The following is a 22,231-nucleotide window of genomic DNA, read 5'->3' as shown; positions in this document are numbered from 1 at the left end:
TTAATTGTTCATATAAATATCGTTCAATTTTGAAATAAATTGTACTATCTTTGGCTATTCTAAAAATATATATAGTTGTCATTATACATAATAATAAATACTTTGGTGAGTTTATGTTTAATCGCTTTTTTTTAATAAATTTGAAAATAAGTCGAACCAACAAATTGAGTTGATATTTAAGCACACACATTCGCTGGTATTAATAGGATACTCTTATAATACTCATCTTATATATAGAATACATACATTAAATTTAGGAATACTTCAGATACATTATACTAAAATAAGAATTTTGTAATGAAAATTTACGTCGAAAAATACAACACAGAACGTGAGCAGCAACTGCTAACCGTCGCGCGCACTGAACTACCAAAAATGTGTACAGTACAGTCTTGGTGGTAGCTTTTTGTGTACCACTCATCATATATTCTCGCGCCAAGCGTCAATATTTAGTGTTGTTGCGTTCCGGTTTGAAGGGTGAGTAAGCCAAATTACATAATATCTCAGCTCCTAAGTTACTGGTGGGCATTGGTGACGTATTATTGTCATCCGACAATTGTAATTATAAGTATTAGTACTAGGCTGATTACAAAACTTCGTGTTTTTTCAATGTTTAACACCGAAACAAATTTATGAGTTAGGTAGGTAGTTAAAAATCTCTTAACCCTCATGCATTGCACTTGACTTGACTTTATGTAAGAATAGAAAATTTATCTCAATAAGGTGACAAGAACCGCGAAGAAAGAATGTTGATAAACTAACAACCTATTCATCATATTCCATTGCTGCAGAGCGGCCTTCTCTCCCTCCTAAGAAGTAGGTTTTCAGCTTACTTTACCAGCTTCTCCAGTGCGGATCTTCACTTGAGTTAGGTGTGTGATAAGTCCCCTACACAGACTTGGCACAGACGTTTGTTGAGTTTGCTCCGACTTTTTCATACAAAGCTCAGACTTCTCCAATTAATCGACTTTTGTCTGCGCTGCTAAGTTGCACAGACAAAATTCAAAAGAAGCCTGGGCTAAGTCTGTGTCGCGCGGACATACCATTAAGCTGCATATGTTTTATATAATCGTCATTGTTAAATCGTCACTCATTTACAAATAAAACGGAATGTTATGATACATTTGAGCTTAGAGGAAAAGTTTATATATATTAAATTCATTTTCATTTCTTTCAGAATTAACTGAGAAAATTTGAGTGGAATTTTCATTTAAATTCTTGTATACGCCACAGGGGTGTCCGTGTGTACAATATAAAAGGAATATTCCCAATTTCGTACGTTGAGAACCAACCACAGTCATTTGTTCATGTTACTCAAACGAGTTAAAACGAATTTTGGCGTACATCCGCCATGTTTAACATTCTTCATGTAATCAATTTGACGCGGTGTATATAAATATAGTAAACTAGCTGAAACCGCGGCATCACTCGCGTTGAATTTGTGACGAAAATCCTTCGAACACCGGCATACAACCTAACTTGAAGCTAGCTTATGTCCGCCCTTGTGACTCAAGCTTGCTGCATCAAAGTTACATCAGTATGGGTTAAGTGGCTTAGTCGTAAAAGTATAACAAACAGACAAACCAGGTCATTTTCATATTTATAATACATATTAATAATGATATGAATGTGTAACATGAAGTTGGAGCTGGTAAAGTGAACATTGACCAAATACATTTAAATTCTGTAGGTTTGAAATACATTCAAACAATTCTACAACAAACAACAACAACAGCCTGTAAATTCTCACTGCTGGGCTAAAGGCCTCCTCTCCCTTTGAGGAGAAGCTTTGGAACATATTCCACCACGCTGTTCCAATTGAATTTCTATGAAATTTGTCACATGCAGGTTTCCTCACGATGTTTTCCTTCACCGCTGAGCACGAGATGAATTATAAAGACAAATTAAGCGCATGAATCAGCGGTGCTTGCCTGGGTTTGAACCCGCAGTCATCGGTTAAGATGCACGCGTTCTAACCACTCGGTCATCTCGACTCTTTTTTCTCTTCTTTCAAACAATTCTATAAATTAATTATTGTTAACGTAGTATTAGTTTGACTATTACAACCTGGCTTTGAGGCTAACTTGTAAAGTTAAAGATCTCGAGTTAAAATCAAATGGACTGCTTTTTAACAAATTCAGTCTGGTAATTCTGGAATCAGAAAGTTAATAGTGTAACAATCACCTGTCTCGAAAGTAAGTAGAGCTCTCCAGCCGAAACGGATTGCCATCCCACCAGACTTTAAGAGTGTGGAGCACACATGTGATTACACATACATACATTTGTGCACTCTAGTGTCTCATAGACAAATCGTACTTTTAATAAAACGGAGGTCTACGTATTAAAAATAATAACTTCAAATTAACAAATAAAATTGCATATTTACAAGGATAGTCAGGTGTAAGCATTTCAATCAATTTAGTTAATTTAGTTTAGTGGTTTGGCCTTTAAAGTGTAACAGTCAGTTAAACTTAATAAAACATTTATATTAGTAAAGATGTTGCATGGAGTATATTACTAGTTTATTTTTATTTTTTCAACTTGTTCTAAAGCCATTGTAATTTAAAAAAAAAAAGTGCGTCAATATTTATAAATACGTACGTAGGTATATATAAATGTTCTAAGCTTATTACGTTACTTGTGTTTCGTGTTCAATAAAACAATATTTCAACATATTGGCGTTCGAATTGAATAGACTATTAAACAGAAAATATTTCATTAGATTTTGTCGATGCAATAATGCTAATAATATATTTCATAATTAACTGCCTTTGTTGTCGATGTATACCGGGATCGCTTCGAGGTTAAATGTAGCGATAATTTATAAAGCTAAAATACACATGAGATCACTGATAAAGGCCTTTGAAATCTGAAAATTCTCCACGGGTTAGCAAACCGCATATGCACTTGTATACTTTTACGTTGGCATTTCTTTGAGAGTTTGGTTAAAATAAAATTTAGCTTAGATTAATATAATTTTGCTCTTATATTATGCCGAATAAGGACTATAATCCAATAGAAACGGCCGCTCTGTGTGGCTAACGATAAACCTCTGCAGAAGTCTAATGGTCGTCTTTGCAATAAAGTTTCTAGACGCTTTATTTTTGTGAAATATCTTCTATTATGTAACTTAAACTATGCAAAATAAGTATTTGGTGTTAAATATATTACTTTTATTATCTCAATAATCTAATGTTACTACAAAAACATAGTAATATTATAGACGAATTGAACAAAAATAACAATAGAAGCAAAATTATTTTTCTCGAAAATAATGTAAATATAAACAAATTATAACAAAAATATATAATACAATATGAACAGGGGATAAATGCTTAAGCACATTTACCGAACGTGCGGCACAAATCCGACGTCGGTCCGTCCAAAAACGAGATCAGCCAAATGATGTTAAGATTATTAGAAATTTTCTTTTTATATCCTCAAGACGTGCGACGAATTTTGATAAAAGTTATGGATTTTAAATTCGATTTTTTTATACAGATGTCTATTTTTAAATAATACTGTTTATTGGATAGTTTAACTAAACACACAAACATGTTAAACATATTTACAATATAGAACAGCACGTAAAAGTGCAAACATATAAGGTACTAACACATTTAGTTGCACTAAATATAAATAATAAAAAGTAATATCGTTACAATAACGGCCACATTATAATGGCTATAGATTCTCTTACAAAATAAAGCTTTATATTTTCATTCAAACCCTCTGATAAAACTGCAATATGATAGGTCTGAAAGGAGATCATACTTAGAATCAATAGTTTTGTGTTTTTTTTTTATGTAAATCTATGAACTTCGTATAAGAATTACTTAACCAAACCGTTATTTTATTTAACGTTTGTATGAAAATAGTAATAACATTTACCTAATTATTATTTAGAAGAAAATAAATAAATAATCAATTTTGAACCATTATTTTTGACGTTATAAATATAACGAATAATATAATTATTCGTTATCCTATATATATTATATTATATTATTACGAATAATATACAAGTTAAATAACATAAAAAGTAAAGGATATAAAATTATTATTGAGGGTTATCCCTAAGTGTTAGATGTATACAATATCTCTGTTTTGAAGACCTTTTTAAGGTATGCAATACTGTAGTACATTATTTTGATCTTTCTCGTAGGGTTCAGCCAGCGTTCGCATTGGACACCTCTAAAATAATAAGTGTTTCTTTACTATATTGTGCATGTATTATACATTTAAACCTTCCTCTTAAATCAATCTATCTATTACAAAAAAACGTAACAAAATCCGCTTTGTAATTTTAAAGATCAAAGCATACACAGACAGACATCGATAGACGACTTTGTTGTATACAATTTAATGATTTAAAATTTTATATAAACATAAAAAAACTCCATTGTTTTTACTTGGTGGTAGTACTTTTTGTAAGCAAGTCTGGGTAGGTGCGACCCCCACGGAAATATACCGCTATTCTATGGCAGTCAGCTACACTTAGTATTGTTGTGTTCCATCTTGAAGGGTGAGTGAGTCAGTGTAACCACTGAAAAAAAACAACATCTTAGGTCCCCAAATATAATAGTTGCTACAGTGGTAATGTCTCTTTTATAATAAAAACACATCGTAAAATTTGATTTGATAAAACCTTCTTGGAATAATTAAGAAATTAAATAGAAATGATATCTCTAAGAAGGTTGCATGTAAAATTGCGTGGGTGATATTTATTACATTTTTATTGTATATTCGTACAGTCACGAAAGAAAGAAAACACTCAGGCTTTATTTGCGTTATTATGATATCTAAAAATTACTTTTGACATTTTAGTACATTGAATCGTATATTTTTTTAAGTGTACCATATATTTTTATTGGTCGTTTTTTATCAAACTAAATAATCGTTTTCAGCTAGCGCTTTAATAGTAGCGATTAAAAAGGTTATCTACCTTTAAAAGCTCCATCATCACATCCGTATTTTACTATGTAATAACATGTCAGCCTCCATGAGCAGACTCTCGTTGTAGCATTTCCTTCCCAAGACATTTGCTAAAATAAACTAATTTAAGTGATCGATTAAATATATTGTGACTAACCAGAATAGGAGAGAACTTTTAATTACAGAATAAGGCAAACATATACAATTATATCGGATACCCATAGCTTAAACGCCTAACCTATCAATTGTGATATTACTAATACCTAAATATCTTAATATGCACATGCAATGAGCTGTTGCAAGAACATTTTGGTGTGTAAATTAAGGTCACATCATATTTTGGCACCATGTACAATAACAATGTATAAACCTTATACAAATCAGATTATTCACGCACCTTAAATCCATTTGCCAAGTAGTAAATAATTAATGGTCAGAGTCTTTGAATTGACATGAACAAGTCCGATTTTAAAGCAAAATCACATATAATTTATTTAAGGAAATTCGGACATAAAAATTATACCCAAATTATGTATTTAAATATGTACGGAACAAAATGATTAATCCACAACAACATGATTCAAATAAACGTTTCATTAAACTTAAAACATGTTTACTTAATTAAAATTCGTAATTGTTTTTTTATCAACTAACTTCTGATCCAATATACAAAATAGCACATTTGCGTTTATTCTAAAAGAGGAAATAGAAATCAGATCAAATTTAATATTTTTTTCATAAAAGATTGCATAACGGTTTTAAAGTATAACTATTTAAATTATGATGGGTACTGTTACCATTTAATTTTTCTTCAGTAATAATAATTTGGTGTAAATTATTGGAAGGGCTAGAGGCACTGTAAATTGAAGAACTGTAACACAAAAATGCACAACGCATAAATATACGACCTTATAGAACTAAACCAAGTCGATTCGTACGGTCTGAACATTAATCCAAATATCTATTGAAACGTGACTCGATCATACTGAATCATGCCTTTCTATACATACAGAATATATTTGTGAATTGAGAAAATGTATTTTGTTATTAATTTAAAATAATAATAATAACTCTTTATGGTACACACACAAGAAAATATACTTACAATAAATTACACAATATAAAAATAAGAAATGTACAACAGGCGGTCTTATCGCTAAAGAGAACTTCTTCCAGACAACCAGCGTGAAGGAGTTAATGTGAAAAAAACGGAGAGCGGATGTACCTACAGCACAGAGGTTAAATATTATTTGGAATTATATTTATACACAAATTATTACTCTAAATAAGATAAGTACACTACACAAATACATATATACATATATATCGAACTGTATAAACATACAAACATACATACACATTATCGACAGCATGTCATAAACTTATGTACGAGTACAATCGAATACAAATATGAATAGCTATTGACAATGTAAATGACAGCAAACTTAAAGTCTTAAATAATAGTCCTTAACTGTATGTTTAAAAGATTCAAGTGATTTCGCATGTCTAATGTGTAACAGAAGGATATTGCTTCAATACAAAAGGACTTGCTGTAATAAGCAGTGGAGTGATTGCGAATTTTCAATGTAAGACGTTCACTGGAACGAAGCTATCTATTGTGGAAGTCACAGAGAAATTCAAAGTTTTCTATTCAAATACAAAGGGAGAATAAGAGTAAATAATATTGAATATAGAAGAGATAATATGTGCATACTCCTGCGAAGACGTATGGGAAGCCACTTGAGCCCTTCACATATCTGTGGATCCCACGACCAAAACTATCAAATGTTATACCCAAGTTCTTGACTGTTTCACTGTAGGGGATAATGACATTGGCAAAAGTAATTTGCGGCACATTCGAGCAATTAATCCGCGAAATAAGCTGTTGACTTATATTTAATAATAAACAATAATATTATAGCTTGCGATTTGGATGGATTAAACTGCAAACCAAACTCTCTGTTCCATTGATACGTTCGAGGTCTTTATTTATGGAACCCATCTTACTAGGCAGATCTTCTAAGCTTGTGTGCATGTAAATCTGGAGATCGTCAGCATACAGGTGGCAGGAAGAAAAAATATATTAAGTAATGGTATTAATAAAAAGTGAAAATAGGAGTGGAGACATCACGCCACCTTACGGTACAAAAGTGTCGTTAAGCCGCACTCGATACCGGCGACCATGCAAGTAAGAGTGAAACCAGTCAATCATTAAAGTAGATATGTTAAAGGAACGCAATATGGCAAGAAATATGTCAAAATCTACGCTATTAAAAGCATTACTGACATCAAAATCAAAATAAACTTTTAAATCGTCATTTTACAATTAAGAGAAGCTACCACCGGTTCGGAAAGTAAATTCTACCTAGAAGAACCGGCAAGAAATTCAGTAGTTACTCTTTTTCAACATTTAAAAAATACACAGTCATGTTAGTTATTACAAATATTTAGATTAATATATCCTGCTTGAAAGTCAACAGGTATTATCTCCACGCTTTTTTATCAATCGAGTAATTTCAAAATAGTGAGCTGACGCTTGTCTTAAATCATGCAAATATCATCAGTGATTTTTACTAAAGCCGTAGTTGTATTATGACCGGAGAGGATTTATAATTCTATATTTACATTTTAAATTCCATTGTATAAATTTATACTCAATTCAACCCTTAATGTTGTCGTTGTAAACGGTAACTAAGCTTTCTACTAAATCTCCAATACAAATCTTAACTTGCTAATGGACGCCACTCAACAGTAAGATGAAGTTTTGTACTTTGTGACCGTCGCGTTCAAGTCTCTTCAGCACTTCTCGTATTCCTAATGTTTTTATACAAACATTTAGCAAGTTTTCGCAACAACGGCACTAAGTTATCTTCTTATATCGGTATTTAAATGTCCCATATAACTTTGAGAGGTTGCCGCGTTGCTAAAATTGTGGACTAATGTTTTACATAATTTAACTAAATGGAATATATGTGGAATATAAACAAAACTAGATTCAAAAAATTCTGTTGTGATTGAATTTAATTTATTTTTGAAAATCTAATTTAATGATTTTTAATTAATTCTAAACTAGATTGTGAAAAAGTATTTTCTTTTAAAACGTGCCTTCTGTTCATGAATAAACTTTAAGAAAGATGAAAACATGGGAGGAAATTAAAGTGTTTATTTATAGTTCGCTATGACTAGGTCGGTAAAAGCAACGGCAATATTCGCATACGTTAGTCATGTTTAACATGCACTGATTTACTTGCTCAACGCTGTATTCTATATTTTCGGCTGTAGATCGCATATGATTCAAGACATCTTGTAATATATAATATCAGAAATGATATTAAATTATTAGGATTAAGTCTTCTTTACATAGTATAAAACAAAGTCGTTTTGTCTATGTCCATTTGTACGCAAGTTGTAAAGGTTTTTGTATATAATACATAGACAATATAGTTAAGTAACACTAATAATTATAAGTTTCTAATGTTATGTCGAAAATTTATAATTTTTTTTGCGCTTACATTGTAAATGCTGGATGAATGTAGAACATTATTTTCATCTATCTAGTAGGGGCTAGATAGATGAAAATAATGTTCTACAGAATTGTAAACCTCAAAAATGTCTACAAAAAATCAAAGGAAGAAGTATTCAACTAAACGAGTACAACAAGTAATACAAAGTTGATTCTTTTACGTTAAAACAGTATTTTTATGCGAGACCACTACGCCTATTATTTTAATGGACCATAAATATCCGTAAAAATATGAGAAAAATAAAATACTTTAACTAGACATGTTATGTTGTTCTCTACCATCAATTATAATACAAAAGTGCGTTTTTCGTTTATTGTAACATTTTTTACGAAGGCTTCAATATTCATTTACCTAGTATTCATTAACGTATGAATGCAATGATGTTTTTATTCTTATTGTTTGTAATAAGAATAAATTATATAATCGATATTATAATACAGTTCACACTTGCTCGTGCAACAACATACATAGACCAATGTATATTCATCAACTTGAGAGGTTCAAACCTTATTTTACTGTGTAGCAGTTTCATTGGACATATGCATATTTCATGATTTTTTTTTCACAAAAAATTAATTATGAATACCGCCTGAGGTTGTCAGTTAATATCCATGTACTATATATAATGTGCCATTTCGCAATAGTAAAGTCAGTATATATATCAAACAAAAAAGATAAATAAAAATTGTTTTAATAGGTATTATCTCTTAAGGCGTAAAATGGATCAGTCATTGTCGCCAGATGAAATGTTCTGTAACAAATATTCTCCAATTCTGCTTTAGTTGAATCTCGTTATTGTTGCGTTTTCGAACAATAATTCAAAACTACACGTTTGTTTCAGTCTTGACAGCGGAAATAGACGATGGGGCGCCTTTCCTGCAGGTCATGGCAAGATCATCAGTTTACAATGTCGGCGAGAAGAAAGCAATTTACTGCAAAGGACTGAATTTGCCTGAGGTACGGTCATGAGATTAATAATATAATAAATATATAAAATGACATTATAATATACATATAACCAGCACTATAATAAGTATAGAAATGATGATACTTCTTCCTTTCATATAATTTCCTGTAAAGTTTTAATTCAAATTTACCAATATATTCTCGAAAAAAGGTCAATTATATTCACACGATCCCTTCGAACAACAATCACGTATATCCTATATATGTAAATAAAAAGGGGAAACTTTTTACTTTCAACAAAATTGTCGAGTTCACGTTTCACGCGCCTAATAAATTCTGTTTAACAAAGTGCCTAAGGAGACATGTTGCCAGTATTCACGTATATGCCATTATTTTTTTTAATTTAAAAGTGCTTTTGCTCTACTTAACTACTGTTAACTGTTATGTTTTTCTTTTCATTTTATTTTTACTTGCTATTACTAATTTTGCTTCGCATATAATATAAGTTCAGGTATAAAAAAAAATTAAAAAACGTATATATCATGACATTTAACTCCTATTGGTTTACATGGCCCACAAAGTTTCCAGTCGTCACGATTTTCATATTTTAGCCAATTTGCATACACAACATTTATTTTAGAGATAAAATAACCACTTCAATTATTTGAACACGACGGGTTATTATTATTTTATTTCGTTTCTTTTTATACTAATTCGTTGATCGTAATTGCAAAAAAATATATTATACGAAATTTCAATTTAAGTTCCCTATTCGATTTGCATAATTTTTGAATGTTTTGTTATTGTCTTTATAATGAATCCTGGTTCCGTTTCATAAAATATACCTTTTTTCCTTTTAAAATATTACTTAAATTCAATTTCTAATCCCATTACAACTACCACAGTTTGAATTAATTTATAAACAGGAAATACGAATTTAGAACTCACAAATAATTATTTCTTAATGTACCTTTGATTATTGTCCGTACGATCATATTGTTATAACAACAGCCTGTAAATTCCCACTGCTGGGCTAAAGGCCTCCTCTCCCTTTGAGGAGAAGGTTTGGAACATATTCCACCACGCTGTTCCAATACGGGTTGGTGGAATACACATGTGGCAGAATTTCTATGAATTTGTCACATGCAGGTTTCCTCACGATGTTTTCCTTCACCGCTGAGCACGAAATGAATTATAAAGACATATTAAGAACATGAATCAGCGGTGCTTGCCTGAGTTTGAACCCGCAATCATCGGTTAAGATGCACGCGTTCGAACCACTGGGCCGTCTCGACTCGATCATATTGTTAAATTAATGTTTGTATGTAATTTTTTTAATGTGGTGTGATATTGGAATCAAATTCAAACAGTTCTAGATCATAAGAAACGATTAATGACATAATGAGTGCTTTAAACTTTATAAAGAATTGCGTTGTTTTCTTTTATATGTTTTTATATTTTTCATTCCCTCATCGATCACAATGAAGTAGAAACTTTATACAATTATAGTTGTACAAACAATAGGCAGCATGCGAGTTATATTCAGTAATTCTTTACAGTTTACAGTTAAAAATGACTTTTCAATGAAAACTGGGAATCGGATAACTCGAAATAAAATATTTAAGACTGTTGACCACGCCAAGGACGATACATTAAAATTCAATAAAACAATGAAAAACAAATTTCATTAACAAAAAAATATTGATATTGTACCGTTCATCAAACGGTATTTAGAAGATTAATCATGTCAAAGCTGGCATCAGTAGTTTCAGAGATATCAAAATATGTATATATTTTATTTTGAAAAAATAACAAAGGACGTGCGGTTCGATATATTCGACCTGAGTTATGATTGGCTGGCTGTGACGGAGATCGCCCGCGATGAATAACTTTAATTCAATTCGTCCAATGTATAAATATTTTACCAAATGCCACTAACACAAGCTCGCTATGACTAATTGTTATCAATTCTTTTTCCATAGAAAATCGTATGGTACTCGCCTTCCGGCAATATTGTTGAAGGACGCTCTGTCAAGAATACTAGGGTTTATGTGGAACGGCCTAAAAACGAAACTCTAGTCAGTAGCCTTGTGCCACTCATCATCCATAGCACCAAGATAGAAGATAGCGGTAACTGGACCTGTAAAGCCGGTTCTCTCAGTGAAAAACTGGAAATTCTTGTAGGTGGTGAGTAAAACACTATGCTTATTCTTTCCTATGTAACGTAGTATACGATGAATTATAAATTTAAATAAATATTCCGAGTAATTAATGACGTTTCAACTCAAGATTAAATTTTACTTTCTAACAGACATGCCTAATACGTATAATTGATCATTAAACATTGTTGATCTAAAGCTGAAGAATGTAAAATGGCGTCTCTTGTCGTCGATAAGGAATTATAATAAGGTCTTATCAAGAACTGGAAGTGAAATTTCATGGAAAAAAGATCCTGATACCATTACACGTTAATTTGATGTTACGTATATCTAGTAACTTGTATTAATTAATACAAAGCTAAGACTTTGTAGAAGTTTCAGAGAATTGACATAAGTTTGAAATCTTGAAACGTTAAAATTTTTTTCGTATCTATATTTGTAAATAACGTGGCTTAATGTGCTAGACTTATAAATAATTCTTAGTTAACTTTTATTGCTCTTCAATCTTGATACGTAATTTAAAAAAAAAAACGTTTATAACGAAATTCTGCTACGTTAATTCGTCCCCGTAAAATGGTTCATGTTCTAAAACGTTCTCCTATAAAGATTTGCCTCCTGCCCAGCCGTCAGACGTGTTCATTCTGTAATACTAAATTTATTTTTTCCATGATTTAATTACATTGATTGTATTACTGTGTGTATAATAGACGATGTGTATTTTCAACACTTTCAGAAAAAGTTAATTTGAGCGTAAAGGAAGATAGCTTCATAGGAGAGGAGTCGAAATCAGCAAAACTCGATTGCATAGCTAAAGGTTACCCAAAACCCGTTGTGCAATGGTACAAGGATTTAGTGCCTATTGTCGGTACGTACTCAAACGCAAATTCCGTCCTTATGAAATCAATTTATCTTTTGTCAATTCAACTCAAATAGTGTTCCAAATTTTCAATAAATTTTAATTTTCTAAAATCCTTAACATTAACAAAATGATTTTAGATGATCATAAGAAATATATCGTAAGGAAAAGGGAAGACAACCATCAATTGGAAATCAGGAACTTGACTCATCAAGATACCGGAGAGTACACTTGTAAGGTGACACAAAAGGCGCTGTCCTATTACACCTACAAACGTGTTTTTCTTACCGTACAGCGTAAGTGAAACCATTTGATCAATACTGAATTACATATTGTAAATTTGAAACTATCCGTTTTTCTGTTACTGAATCTGTTACTAAATCACTGAACTGATCGTTATGAAATCTGACTACCACAAAGTGTCCATCAACCTTATCCAGAGGCATATATAATATAATCATATCCAATATAATCATTGGTACATAATATCACATAATCATAATATAGCCTGTAATTTCAAATAAATCCCGTAATTTAAGTAAATACTTTTTGTGTTTATTAGTCAAATAATAAAGATACTAAAACTCAACAAGTTTTTGAAAGACATCGGACTATTAAAAGATGACTGAGTAAGTATTTACAATTAACCGAGTAAAACGACGAAAGTACAATATTATAATAATAATAATTTTATAACAGTATAAGTAATAACAAACTTGGTCGAGACTTAAGTAAAATTTAAATAGGAAAAATTAATTAGGAACCATAAAGTCAAATGCGAAAAGTTTTATTAAGATTCGCCAAGAAAAGTTTTAAAGTTCACAATCCGACACCAGACAGGGAACGTTTTCATTCGTCTGAACGAAAATTACCATCAAGTAACAAATATGTTTTTGATTATTTTAAAAGGCTCGTTCAAAAACATCTTTGAAATTGAATTAGTTAAAGTTAGTTCATTCATTCAGGCAATCATTGTAATTACTAGTTGTAATTAAAAATATATGTATAATATTTATAATATTGCAAAAAGACAGGAATAAAACACTGAAAAAAAATGACGAATTATTTCAAATTAAATGTAATGTATGTAAAATGAAATATTTCTTGAAACGTTGGTGCTTAATTACACTTGTAAATAAAGTTTATTTAATAAAAAAATCATGTACGTTAATCTTTTTAAGAACAATTGCTGATTGCTCTATAAAAAGTTATCTTAGCTCTAACAATTTCAACTGCACACAGATGGTATTTAAGAGCTTTAGAGCTTAAAAATAATTTATCACGAGCTGTGGTTGGACAAAAACTTAGAGAAATTTTTCATCCGCTTAATATTTTAACATAAAAATAAAATATTAGAATATATTTTTTGTGTTAATCTTGGCTAAAATTAACCAGTGATTGAAATCTGATCTTAAGGAAAACATATGTAAGAAATACGGTCAAAAAGTGTATTTATTATTTTCTTATAACTATGCTCTATGCTTCTTATAAATTTGACCATTGATTTAAATGTTAAACTTTAGATAAACCTGTCATCGTGAACCACGATACTAATGAGGTCTACTATACCAAGTATAGCAGCGAAGAGGTTTACGCTATTGTGAACAAAACGTAAGTCTGACACTAAAACACACTCATTTGCCCTTTATATAAATACAAAAATGCATGAAATTAAGGAATATATTCGCTACGTGCTCGGCGTACTAAAATGAACGTCAATATACTTTTCTTATTTTAAATATATACTATTGTATTATTTATAAATTCAAAGAAATCGTCTAACGTTATTATTCTTTTGTACACTAGCAAAAATATTACGTGCAGTGCTATTGCGAGCCCTCCTCCTACTTTCCGTTGGAACAGGCGTCAGAACGGTTTCGATGGAGATGCAATTGAAGACGAAGAAACAGTAAGTGCTTATTTTTATATTTAAAAAAAAAATAAAAGGGTATTAAACCTCATTTTATTTCTTTAATTTATAGTTACTTTTTATAAGTTTCAAGCCTTAAACACTAGTCTTTGACTACTATGCTCCTCATGAAGGTAAAATCAGCGTTGGCTTTCCACACTCAGCTGATCACAGAACTATAGCATAGATATATTACATATATAAATATATATAGAATAGAATAGAATAGAATATACTTTATTGTACACCACAAACAATAAACTTTACAAGGAACAAAAATATTAAATTAAAATGTACAAAAAGGCGGTCTTATCGCTAAGTAGCGATTTCTGCCAGACAACCTTTGATTTAGGGAAATTGTGCAGCGAAAAGGTAGTGGTGCCTAATATATACAATAATACATATATAAATAAACATACATACATATATACATAAATATATATACTAATAAAATAAATGAACAATTACACATATAAATATAAATGAATATAATAATATATAAGTCGTCTCAAATTTAATTATGTAAACACAAAATTTTAATAATATATGCATATATACAGACTAGATCAATGTATTAGTTGTATCATTTATATTGATGTGATTTGATTATGTTTTATTAAAACCAACGGGTACTATGTTTAAAATTAAATATTAATGTATCATGTAAAATTAATTTTCAGGTCTTAAACTCTGCCGATGGTACCACATCAGTCTTACAGCTGAGAGTATATAACGAGAGCTACCTGGGCGAATATAAGTGTTCTGTTTCCAACGACATGGGCCATGTCTCGATTGTCTTTGACGTCCAATTGGGAAATAAACCAAACCCACCAGACTCCGTAAGTTTGAGAATATTTAGTTTTTACTAATAATTACATTCATCTTTCATTTAATTAATATCTGATGCCTGTTACTTTATCAAATGTAATTTTGTTATGAAACCCTCTTTCATTTTCATCGAATACTTTTTATCAGTGGTTTCAATATCCAAAGTTTACCCTCCAAAATGGTCTTCTACCAGATTTTTAATACAAAAAGTTTTATCGAAGTTGATAAGTATTGTAACTATTACTTTTTGAGTAAAAGTTATCATTTTATAACTGTAGATTTGTAATTTTTTTAATCATTACTGACATGTTTTGTTAAAGTTTGGTATTACAGAAGTTTCATAAAGCTTTATTACGCAAACAAGAAATATTTTCGATTATACTTTCGTAAATTAGTAGTAATATCTTAATATTAAAAAAAAATCTTAACTTTTTTTCTTTCTTGTCGTATCCTGTGTTTTGATCTACACTATAAAGTACAACCATATGCTTTTGTATGTGACTTTTAGACTAGAAACATATCTCAAAAGTAACCTCACATTATTCCATACAATATTAATATTTAAAAAATATATATTTCATCCCCAGATTCGTATCCCACCGTCACATGTTGGTATGGTTTTCAGGTGAATTTCATGTACGCCACGGCATCTGAGATGACTTTCAACGTCACTTGCTCGACGTGCAATATGGCGATTGAAGAAGAAGACAAGTCTCCTGACCCCAAAAATCTCACGGTTATCGGTAAATATCTAAATGAAGCAAAATATAAATAAGGTATATTAACGAATCAAAAATTTGAATCAAACGTAATTTATATTTTTCTTTTATTAAGATTTAAGGTTGGGATTAGTTTATAATATATTGCCAACAATTTCTAACCAATAGATATATATGCCCAATAGATTAATTAAATATATCTCAGCTAGAGATTGTAGGTTTAAATTCTATCAACCATCTTTCGTCTTCGTGTTTATAATAGACACATATAATGTGCAATAAATGCGCTTGACGTTAAAGAAAAATATCGTGAGAAAACTTGCTATGTTGTGGAATTCTAGCATATGTATTTTTATATCTTCATATTTTAATGAGAGAAAAGGTATACTTAGAAGTGGGCCCTTTACTGGTCGTGTTCTTATACCTTTACATATATACTCAAAATAAATCAGTGATATATGAACTAAGCATTCTGTAAAGATTACATAACATAAATTCAGATGTTATAATATGTTCATACAAATAGCCTTAAACTAAGCCCTGATTAAATATCGTCCTTATTTGCTCCATCGCCGTTCAAAGGCCTTTTCTGTTAAAGAGAATACTGAGCGTAATCCAACACGCAGCTCCAGTACGATTAAGTAAATTAAATTGTTAGAAATTATTTCAACACTTGTAGGTTTCACTGAGTGATTAATGGAAAGTACAAGAATCTACTAAATTCTGACTTTGAACTCGTCTGAATTTAACCTTTTAGATATATGTATATTGAAGAATTTGAAGGATCTGCAATAAAATTTTTATTTTATTTATTTTTTTAATTTTATGTGAAGTCGTATTTTTTAATTGTGGCGTTGCTATTCGAAAAAAGGACGAGAACATTATATTAAGTTATTAAACAATACTTACAAATACTTAAACACATTTAATGTTAAAGACGCATACAACAACAACAAAAGCCTGTAAATTCCCACTGCTGGGCTAAAGGCCTCCTCTCCTTTTTGAGGAGAAGGTTTGGAACATATTCCACCACGCTATTTCAATGCGGGTTTGTGGAATACACATGTGGCAGAATTTCTACGAAATTTGTCACATGCAGGTTTCCTCACGATGTTTTCCTTCACCGCTGAGCACGAGATAAATTATAAAGACAAATTAAGCACATGAATCAGCAGTGCTTGCCTGGGTTTGAACCCGCAATCATCGGTTAAGATGCACGCGTTCTAACCACTGGGCCATCTCGACTGATGGGGCTAAAAAATTACAAGCATTTGTTACAAGAAAGTAGTCAGTATGAGTAGTGAACCTCAAGCAAAACGTACCAAAATGAGTGCATTAGATCAACTGAAGCAATTTTCGACTGTTGTGGCTGTTACAGGCGATTTTGAAGCAAAGACGCATAATCTTAAGTATTGTTATAATATTTAGGTTTACACTAAAGTCAACAGATGTAACAATTCAAAAGCCTAACAATTGTTTTAGTAATAAATAACATTAACATATTTGCAATAACTAATTATTATTTTTCTACATTTATCATAAATACGTATACTTATATGAAATTTTACTGAATGGTAGTACATCTATGACATTTTTATGTTTACAGGTTATTCATTCCAGCTCGTTCCATTCCAAGAAAATTATCCCGCGGATTGGGATGCAGCCACAGAATTCAAAGTTGATATTGTATGGCCTAACGGTAATTACAAAGTGTTGCGTTATTTTGCTAAAATAACACAACTTTTTTATGGAATTATCTTTTAACATGTTTACAACTATTTATTTTTGGCAGATTTTATGGCCGATCTATATTATTAGGTAATGATAAAACTTGGGAATGCTTTTGCTCGTCAAAGTCGTTGAGGCACAAAGTGTTGATAATAATGTCGGATGCACTTAACACAATAATGAACAAATTGTAATAATAACTAGGATTTAAGAACCTAAATACGAATGAAATAGGATTTAAATCACTCGCTCGCCATTTTGGAGAAAAAACGTTAATCAAATGTATTCAATTCTTGTCACTTGTATATCTTCAGATACATTGTTCACTGTGGGTCCGCTGGCCAACAAGACGACTTACCACGTGCGCGTTAGCTCGCGCAACGCAGCCGGCACGTCGGAGTGGGTGGAAGTGTCGCCGCCACCCTCGACGAGCTTCGCCGTCAAGCTGGTGGTGTCCATCGTCCTCCTGTTCGGCGCCACGTTGTTTGCGCGTTGTTATTAATTTCACTATGAAGGATCGAGCTTATTTCTTAGAGCGATATGAATTGCGATGTTGTAGTGTTACTGTAAATAATTCCGTTTGATGATTATGTTATATTATGTATTTATCGTTGGAAGATCTGAAGGCTCGATCGGCTATTCGATGTTATCCGCCAATAATTGCTTTCTAGAAAAGATAATCTGAAAAGATTTCATTCATTTCGTTGAACTTAATGTTTAAGTTATATGATTTTGACGACATCGCAAACTATTTGACACATTGGAATTAAAATGGTAACCAATATTCGCGCCTCATTAAAAATGATCCTAAAACATATACACAAGACTTTATATAATTATTATTAAGACACTATTATTAGCCGTTAACACATTTAAATAATTGAAAAACATTCCAAGCAACCGTAGATAGAAAATTTAATTATTTAAGATATTGTGTGTTTAAATTTATAAAGATGTTCACTCTATTGATGTGTCTATGTTATAATTTAAGATTTTATGATTATTATAACAAAAATATAAGACACGATTATACGTGACCGAGCAGAAGGAATTTTGCTTCACTTCAATGTAATCACAATAATTTCGCTTTTTTAAACACATGCTATAAAAATCGAAGACCAAAATTACGAGTTCATAGTATAAATGCTGAATGTATTGCAATTCGTATGTATTTTGGTGTGTCTGAAACAAAATGAAAGTTTATTTGCACGTGTGCGTACTGTCTTAAACATTTTTATAAATAAACATAACTATTGGAAATATTAAAAAAATGACATTAATATACAGTCCTGTTTAAAATATTTGATTTCAAAAAAATATGTAAAGCAGCTAATTTAAAAAATACATTTCGTCCACATCGTGACTTTCGCTATATAAGATTGATAAAATGTGTTTGTTGTTTCCCGTATGTCAGTGTTTACATAAAAAAAAATAGACAATAAGCTTCTACGTTATTGTAATATTATTGTTTTTTTAATATGTATTCTTGCTAGCGTAAATAATATAAATGGAAATATTTAAAATAGTAAATAGATCTCATACGAATGTCTTTTATGTATCAAATTTATTTTTCTTCACCTTACACGTTTCGCAGTACTCAGACTATCATTACCCTTAAGATATAAGTATCAAAGTATAGTAGTAGCAGGTTATGAAGCAGACTGTAATCTCTGCTTGATTTGTGGTCGCAATGTAAATATAAAATTAAATGTTGTTCGCTTATAATGTTTAATTGTATAGTATTTTTAATGAATACCTATGTGCGACTAGTATAAAATTGTGCTTATGGCGGTTGATTATATCAGATTTTGTATTAATCACTTTTTAATTATTGACAAACGCGAAAATTATTAAAAGAACAAATCACAGTCAATTCCTATATTAGAATAACAATCAAGAATCTATAACAGATAAGTATCTGAAATCTTTATAACTTCGCTCCAGTTTTACAGCCTTTATCTTGTATGTATATAAATATATTTGTTTTAAATCTTGTATTGCTACATACACGTCATTCAGACATCACCTATATTTTTGTAAAATTAAATTTTTATCTGAACGCGATTATCTCAGCATCTGTCGATGCATTTTCGTAGGGCATTTTTCTCGCTATGACCTTCGACGGCGAGCAAGTACCGCGGGTAAAACCACGCGAAACAGCTACTTCACTCGATCACCATAAACACAATTTTCGTCATATGTTTTAGGATTGCACTGATTATATTTATCTTTTTTTAATATTAGGGTGTTATTATTTGATGTTAAAAATTTAAAACTCTAACTAAATTTAGACGATGACAATATTAATTACTTCAAACCAGAGTACGCTTTGCCGCTTTTGATACCCTTCGTACCTAATATTTGTATTGGATTTTAAATGATAGCGTATGTGACTTGAAATTTTCAATAAGCGAAAAGGTTTACTAATTATTGAGTGGTAATCGAATCGTACGGGATGACTTTTATAATTGATAATTGATTTTAAATTCGACACTAATTAAAATTTCCGTCAATTTTATAAAATATTATATTAAAAGGTGTAATTCAATTATAGATAGTGTATACAGGAAGACTGAATTTCTTCTATTTTGCGTTTAACTTTCTACATACTAGGTATTATATATTATCGTTTTTATGAATGATATATATATATATAGGAATTTAATAAACGAATTTCTGTTGTTAAGCTTAAAAAGCGCGTAGGTCCGCCAAGTCCCATAGGGGCAGTAAACACTGTTGTTCCCACATCGTACTTCCTTTGAGCAGTTTCAATTACCGTAATATTTTATGTGAATGTATATATGTCAATGGTTATCTCGCTCTTAATGTAAACAAATTGTTAATTACATTACATACACTGATTCTGCTGATATTAAAGGTGGTTTATAAAATGTTCAATTTTTTTATTTCTACCTACTTTTATCATCATCTATATAATTAAGAACATTTATTATAAGTTAGTAAAATAGAATACGAAAAAAATAATTAAAAAAATAAAGCCAGAACTTTCACTAAAAAAATACAATTAAAAATGACGTTATCAAGAGGTCTATGCGCTATAATGCGTTAACTACCTTGGGAAGTAAGATGTTATCCTGTGGAGCTATGGTTAAACTGGCTCATCAAGCCTGCCCTCAGATTATGGTTACCGCCCACTCATCATATATGCACTGGTGGTAACCAGTTGGAATTAGTATTTTTATGTTCTGGTTAGAAGATAGAGTAAGCTAGTTCACAGGCACAAAGAACATAACATCTTAGTTCCCAAGGTAATTTGCGCATTGGTTGTGTAAATAATTACTATAATTTTACCACTTTTATTTTCCTCGTTTTTCAAAATTTTAAGCAATTACTTTTAAGTGAGCCGTTTATCGACGTCCGATACATATATTTTATGACATACTAACTGATGCCCATGGCTTCGCATTTTAGGCTTTAGTTGTCAAATGTTAGCCATAAAAAGTTTACTTAGGTCTTTCCTTCAAGTTTTAGTAGTCTGTGTTTTTCATTTCATTTTACGTAAGAGAACTCTAAAAAATATTTTGATCATTCATCGATATGTGGTGAGTCAGATTTAAAGTGGGTAGATACCTACTTAGATAAGTATTGCGAGGTAAATTCATAGATACACGAGTATATACATTTAGAGGGGAGTTGAGGCTCTTGAATAAAACTCTTGATGAGTGGTCGAAGGAATGATTTAATGATTTTTTTTTTTTTTTTTTTTTTGTGTTGTGTATTGCTGTTGGCCCTACTGGCCTTCACAGCGTCACCTGACTTTCGGGCGAGAACTAATGTCCCCTGCCCTGAGGTTGAGCGCGGGGCTCTAAATTAAAACTAAATTAAAACTAAAGTTCGTCCTGAGGGTGTCTCCTATGAGATCGCACCTCGGCTCAGAACGAAATCGGTGGGGAGTGATTCTAGCACTGAGTGAATTTACTGACGTCTCGGCCGCCTCCGAGACGTCGCATAACTGGGTCCTCGTTTCCGCCGGCGGAAACGCTGTGGGTGTGTGGTGTGTAGTGTGTTATTATTCCCTACAAATGGTTTGTTTGCGATAGTGAGGCTATCGTCTGTGTCGTTCAGGACGTGCATAGGTCGCCTGAGTCTATTCGGAATATTACCTCTTCGAGAGGTGTATTGGCACGATTGAGCAATCAGCGGATTGCTGTGTTCTTTAGCTCTCTCAAAATACGCCGTCGATAGTATTTTGAGATGCTTCGCGATCGAATCGATGTCGAAGTCCTTATGGAGATCTACGTTACGGATGTACCACGGCGAGTCCGTGGCAATGCGGAGAAATCTATTTTGAACGGTCTGCAATCTTTTGATTTGCGTCGCCTTGATGTGAGCAAAGACAGGGCTCGCGTAGGTCATGATAGGACGAATGCAGGCTTTGTATAGTGTCGTCTTATTTCTAAGGGACATTTTACTCCGCCCGCATAACATCATATACAGTCTTCCTAGTACGAACGCTGCTTTGTTTCGGACTCTAGTTACGTGGGATTTGAAAGTTAGTCTACTGTCTAGGGTGACCCCCAGGTATTTCGCTTCCGGTTTCCACGGTATCGGTTTATTGAATATTTTAATGTCTCCCGGTTGGCCCTGATTCCATTTTATGTAACTGGGGTTTCTACTAAAGTGTACTGCTACACTTTTTTCCGGAT

The 22,231-nt window shown here is 31.5% G+C and overlaps 1 protein-coding gene across 1 annotated transcript in view; it reads left to right on the top strand.

Annotated features, from left to right (window-relative positions):
• The window catches only part of LOC124532030 (neural cell adhesion molecule 2-like), a 115,752-nt gene extending 95,296 nt beyond the window's left edge, over positions 1-20,456 (top strand). Inside the window, exons 2-11 of the mRNA XM_047106656.1 lie at positions 9,301-9,416; positions 11,348-11,552; positions 12,258-12,389; positions 12,521-12,676; positions 13,904-13,991; positions 14,187-14,289; positions 14,970-15,128; positions 15,743-15,860; positions 17,443-17,535; positions 17,879-20,456. Of these exons, the coding sequence (XP_046962612.1) occupies positions 9,301-9,416; positions 11,348-11,552; positions 12,258-12,389; positions 12,521-12,676; positions 13,904-13,991; positions 14,187-14,289; positions 14,970-15,128; positions 15,743-15,860; positions 17,443-17,535; positions 17,879-18,066 (1,358 nt within the window). The 3' untranslated portion in view covers positions 18,067-20,456. The remainder of the gene's footprint in view (positions 1-9,300; positions 9,417-11,347; positions 11,553-12,257; positions 12,390-12,520; positions 12,677-13,903; positions 13,992-14,186; positions 14,290-14,969; positions 15,129-15,742; positions 15,861-17,442; positions 17,536-17,878) is intronic.
• The last annotated feature ends 1,775 nt before the right edge of the window (positions 20,457-22,231 follow it).

This window comes from Vanessa cardui, chromosome 8, assembly GCF_905220365.1.
Source record: "Vanessa cardui chromosome 8, ilVanCard2.1, whole genome shotgun sequence".
Classification (NCBI taxonomy): Eukaryota; Metazoa; Arthropoda; class Insecta; order Lepidoptera; family Nymphalidae; genus Vanessa; species Vanessa cardui.
This window is presented reverse-complemented; position numbering and strand designations above follow the sequence as displayed.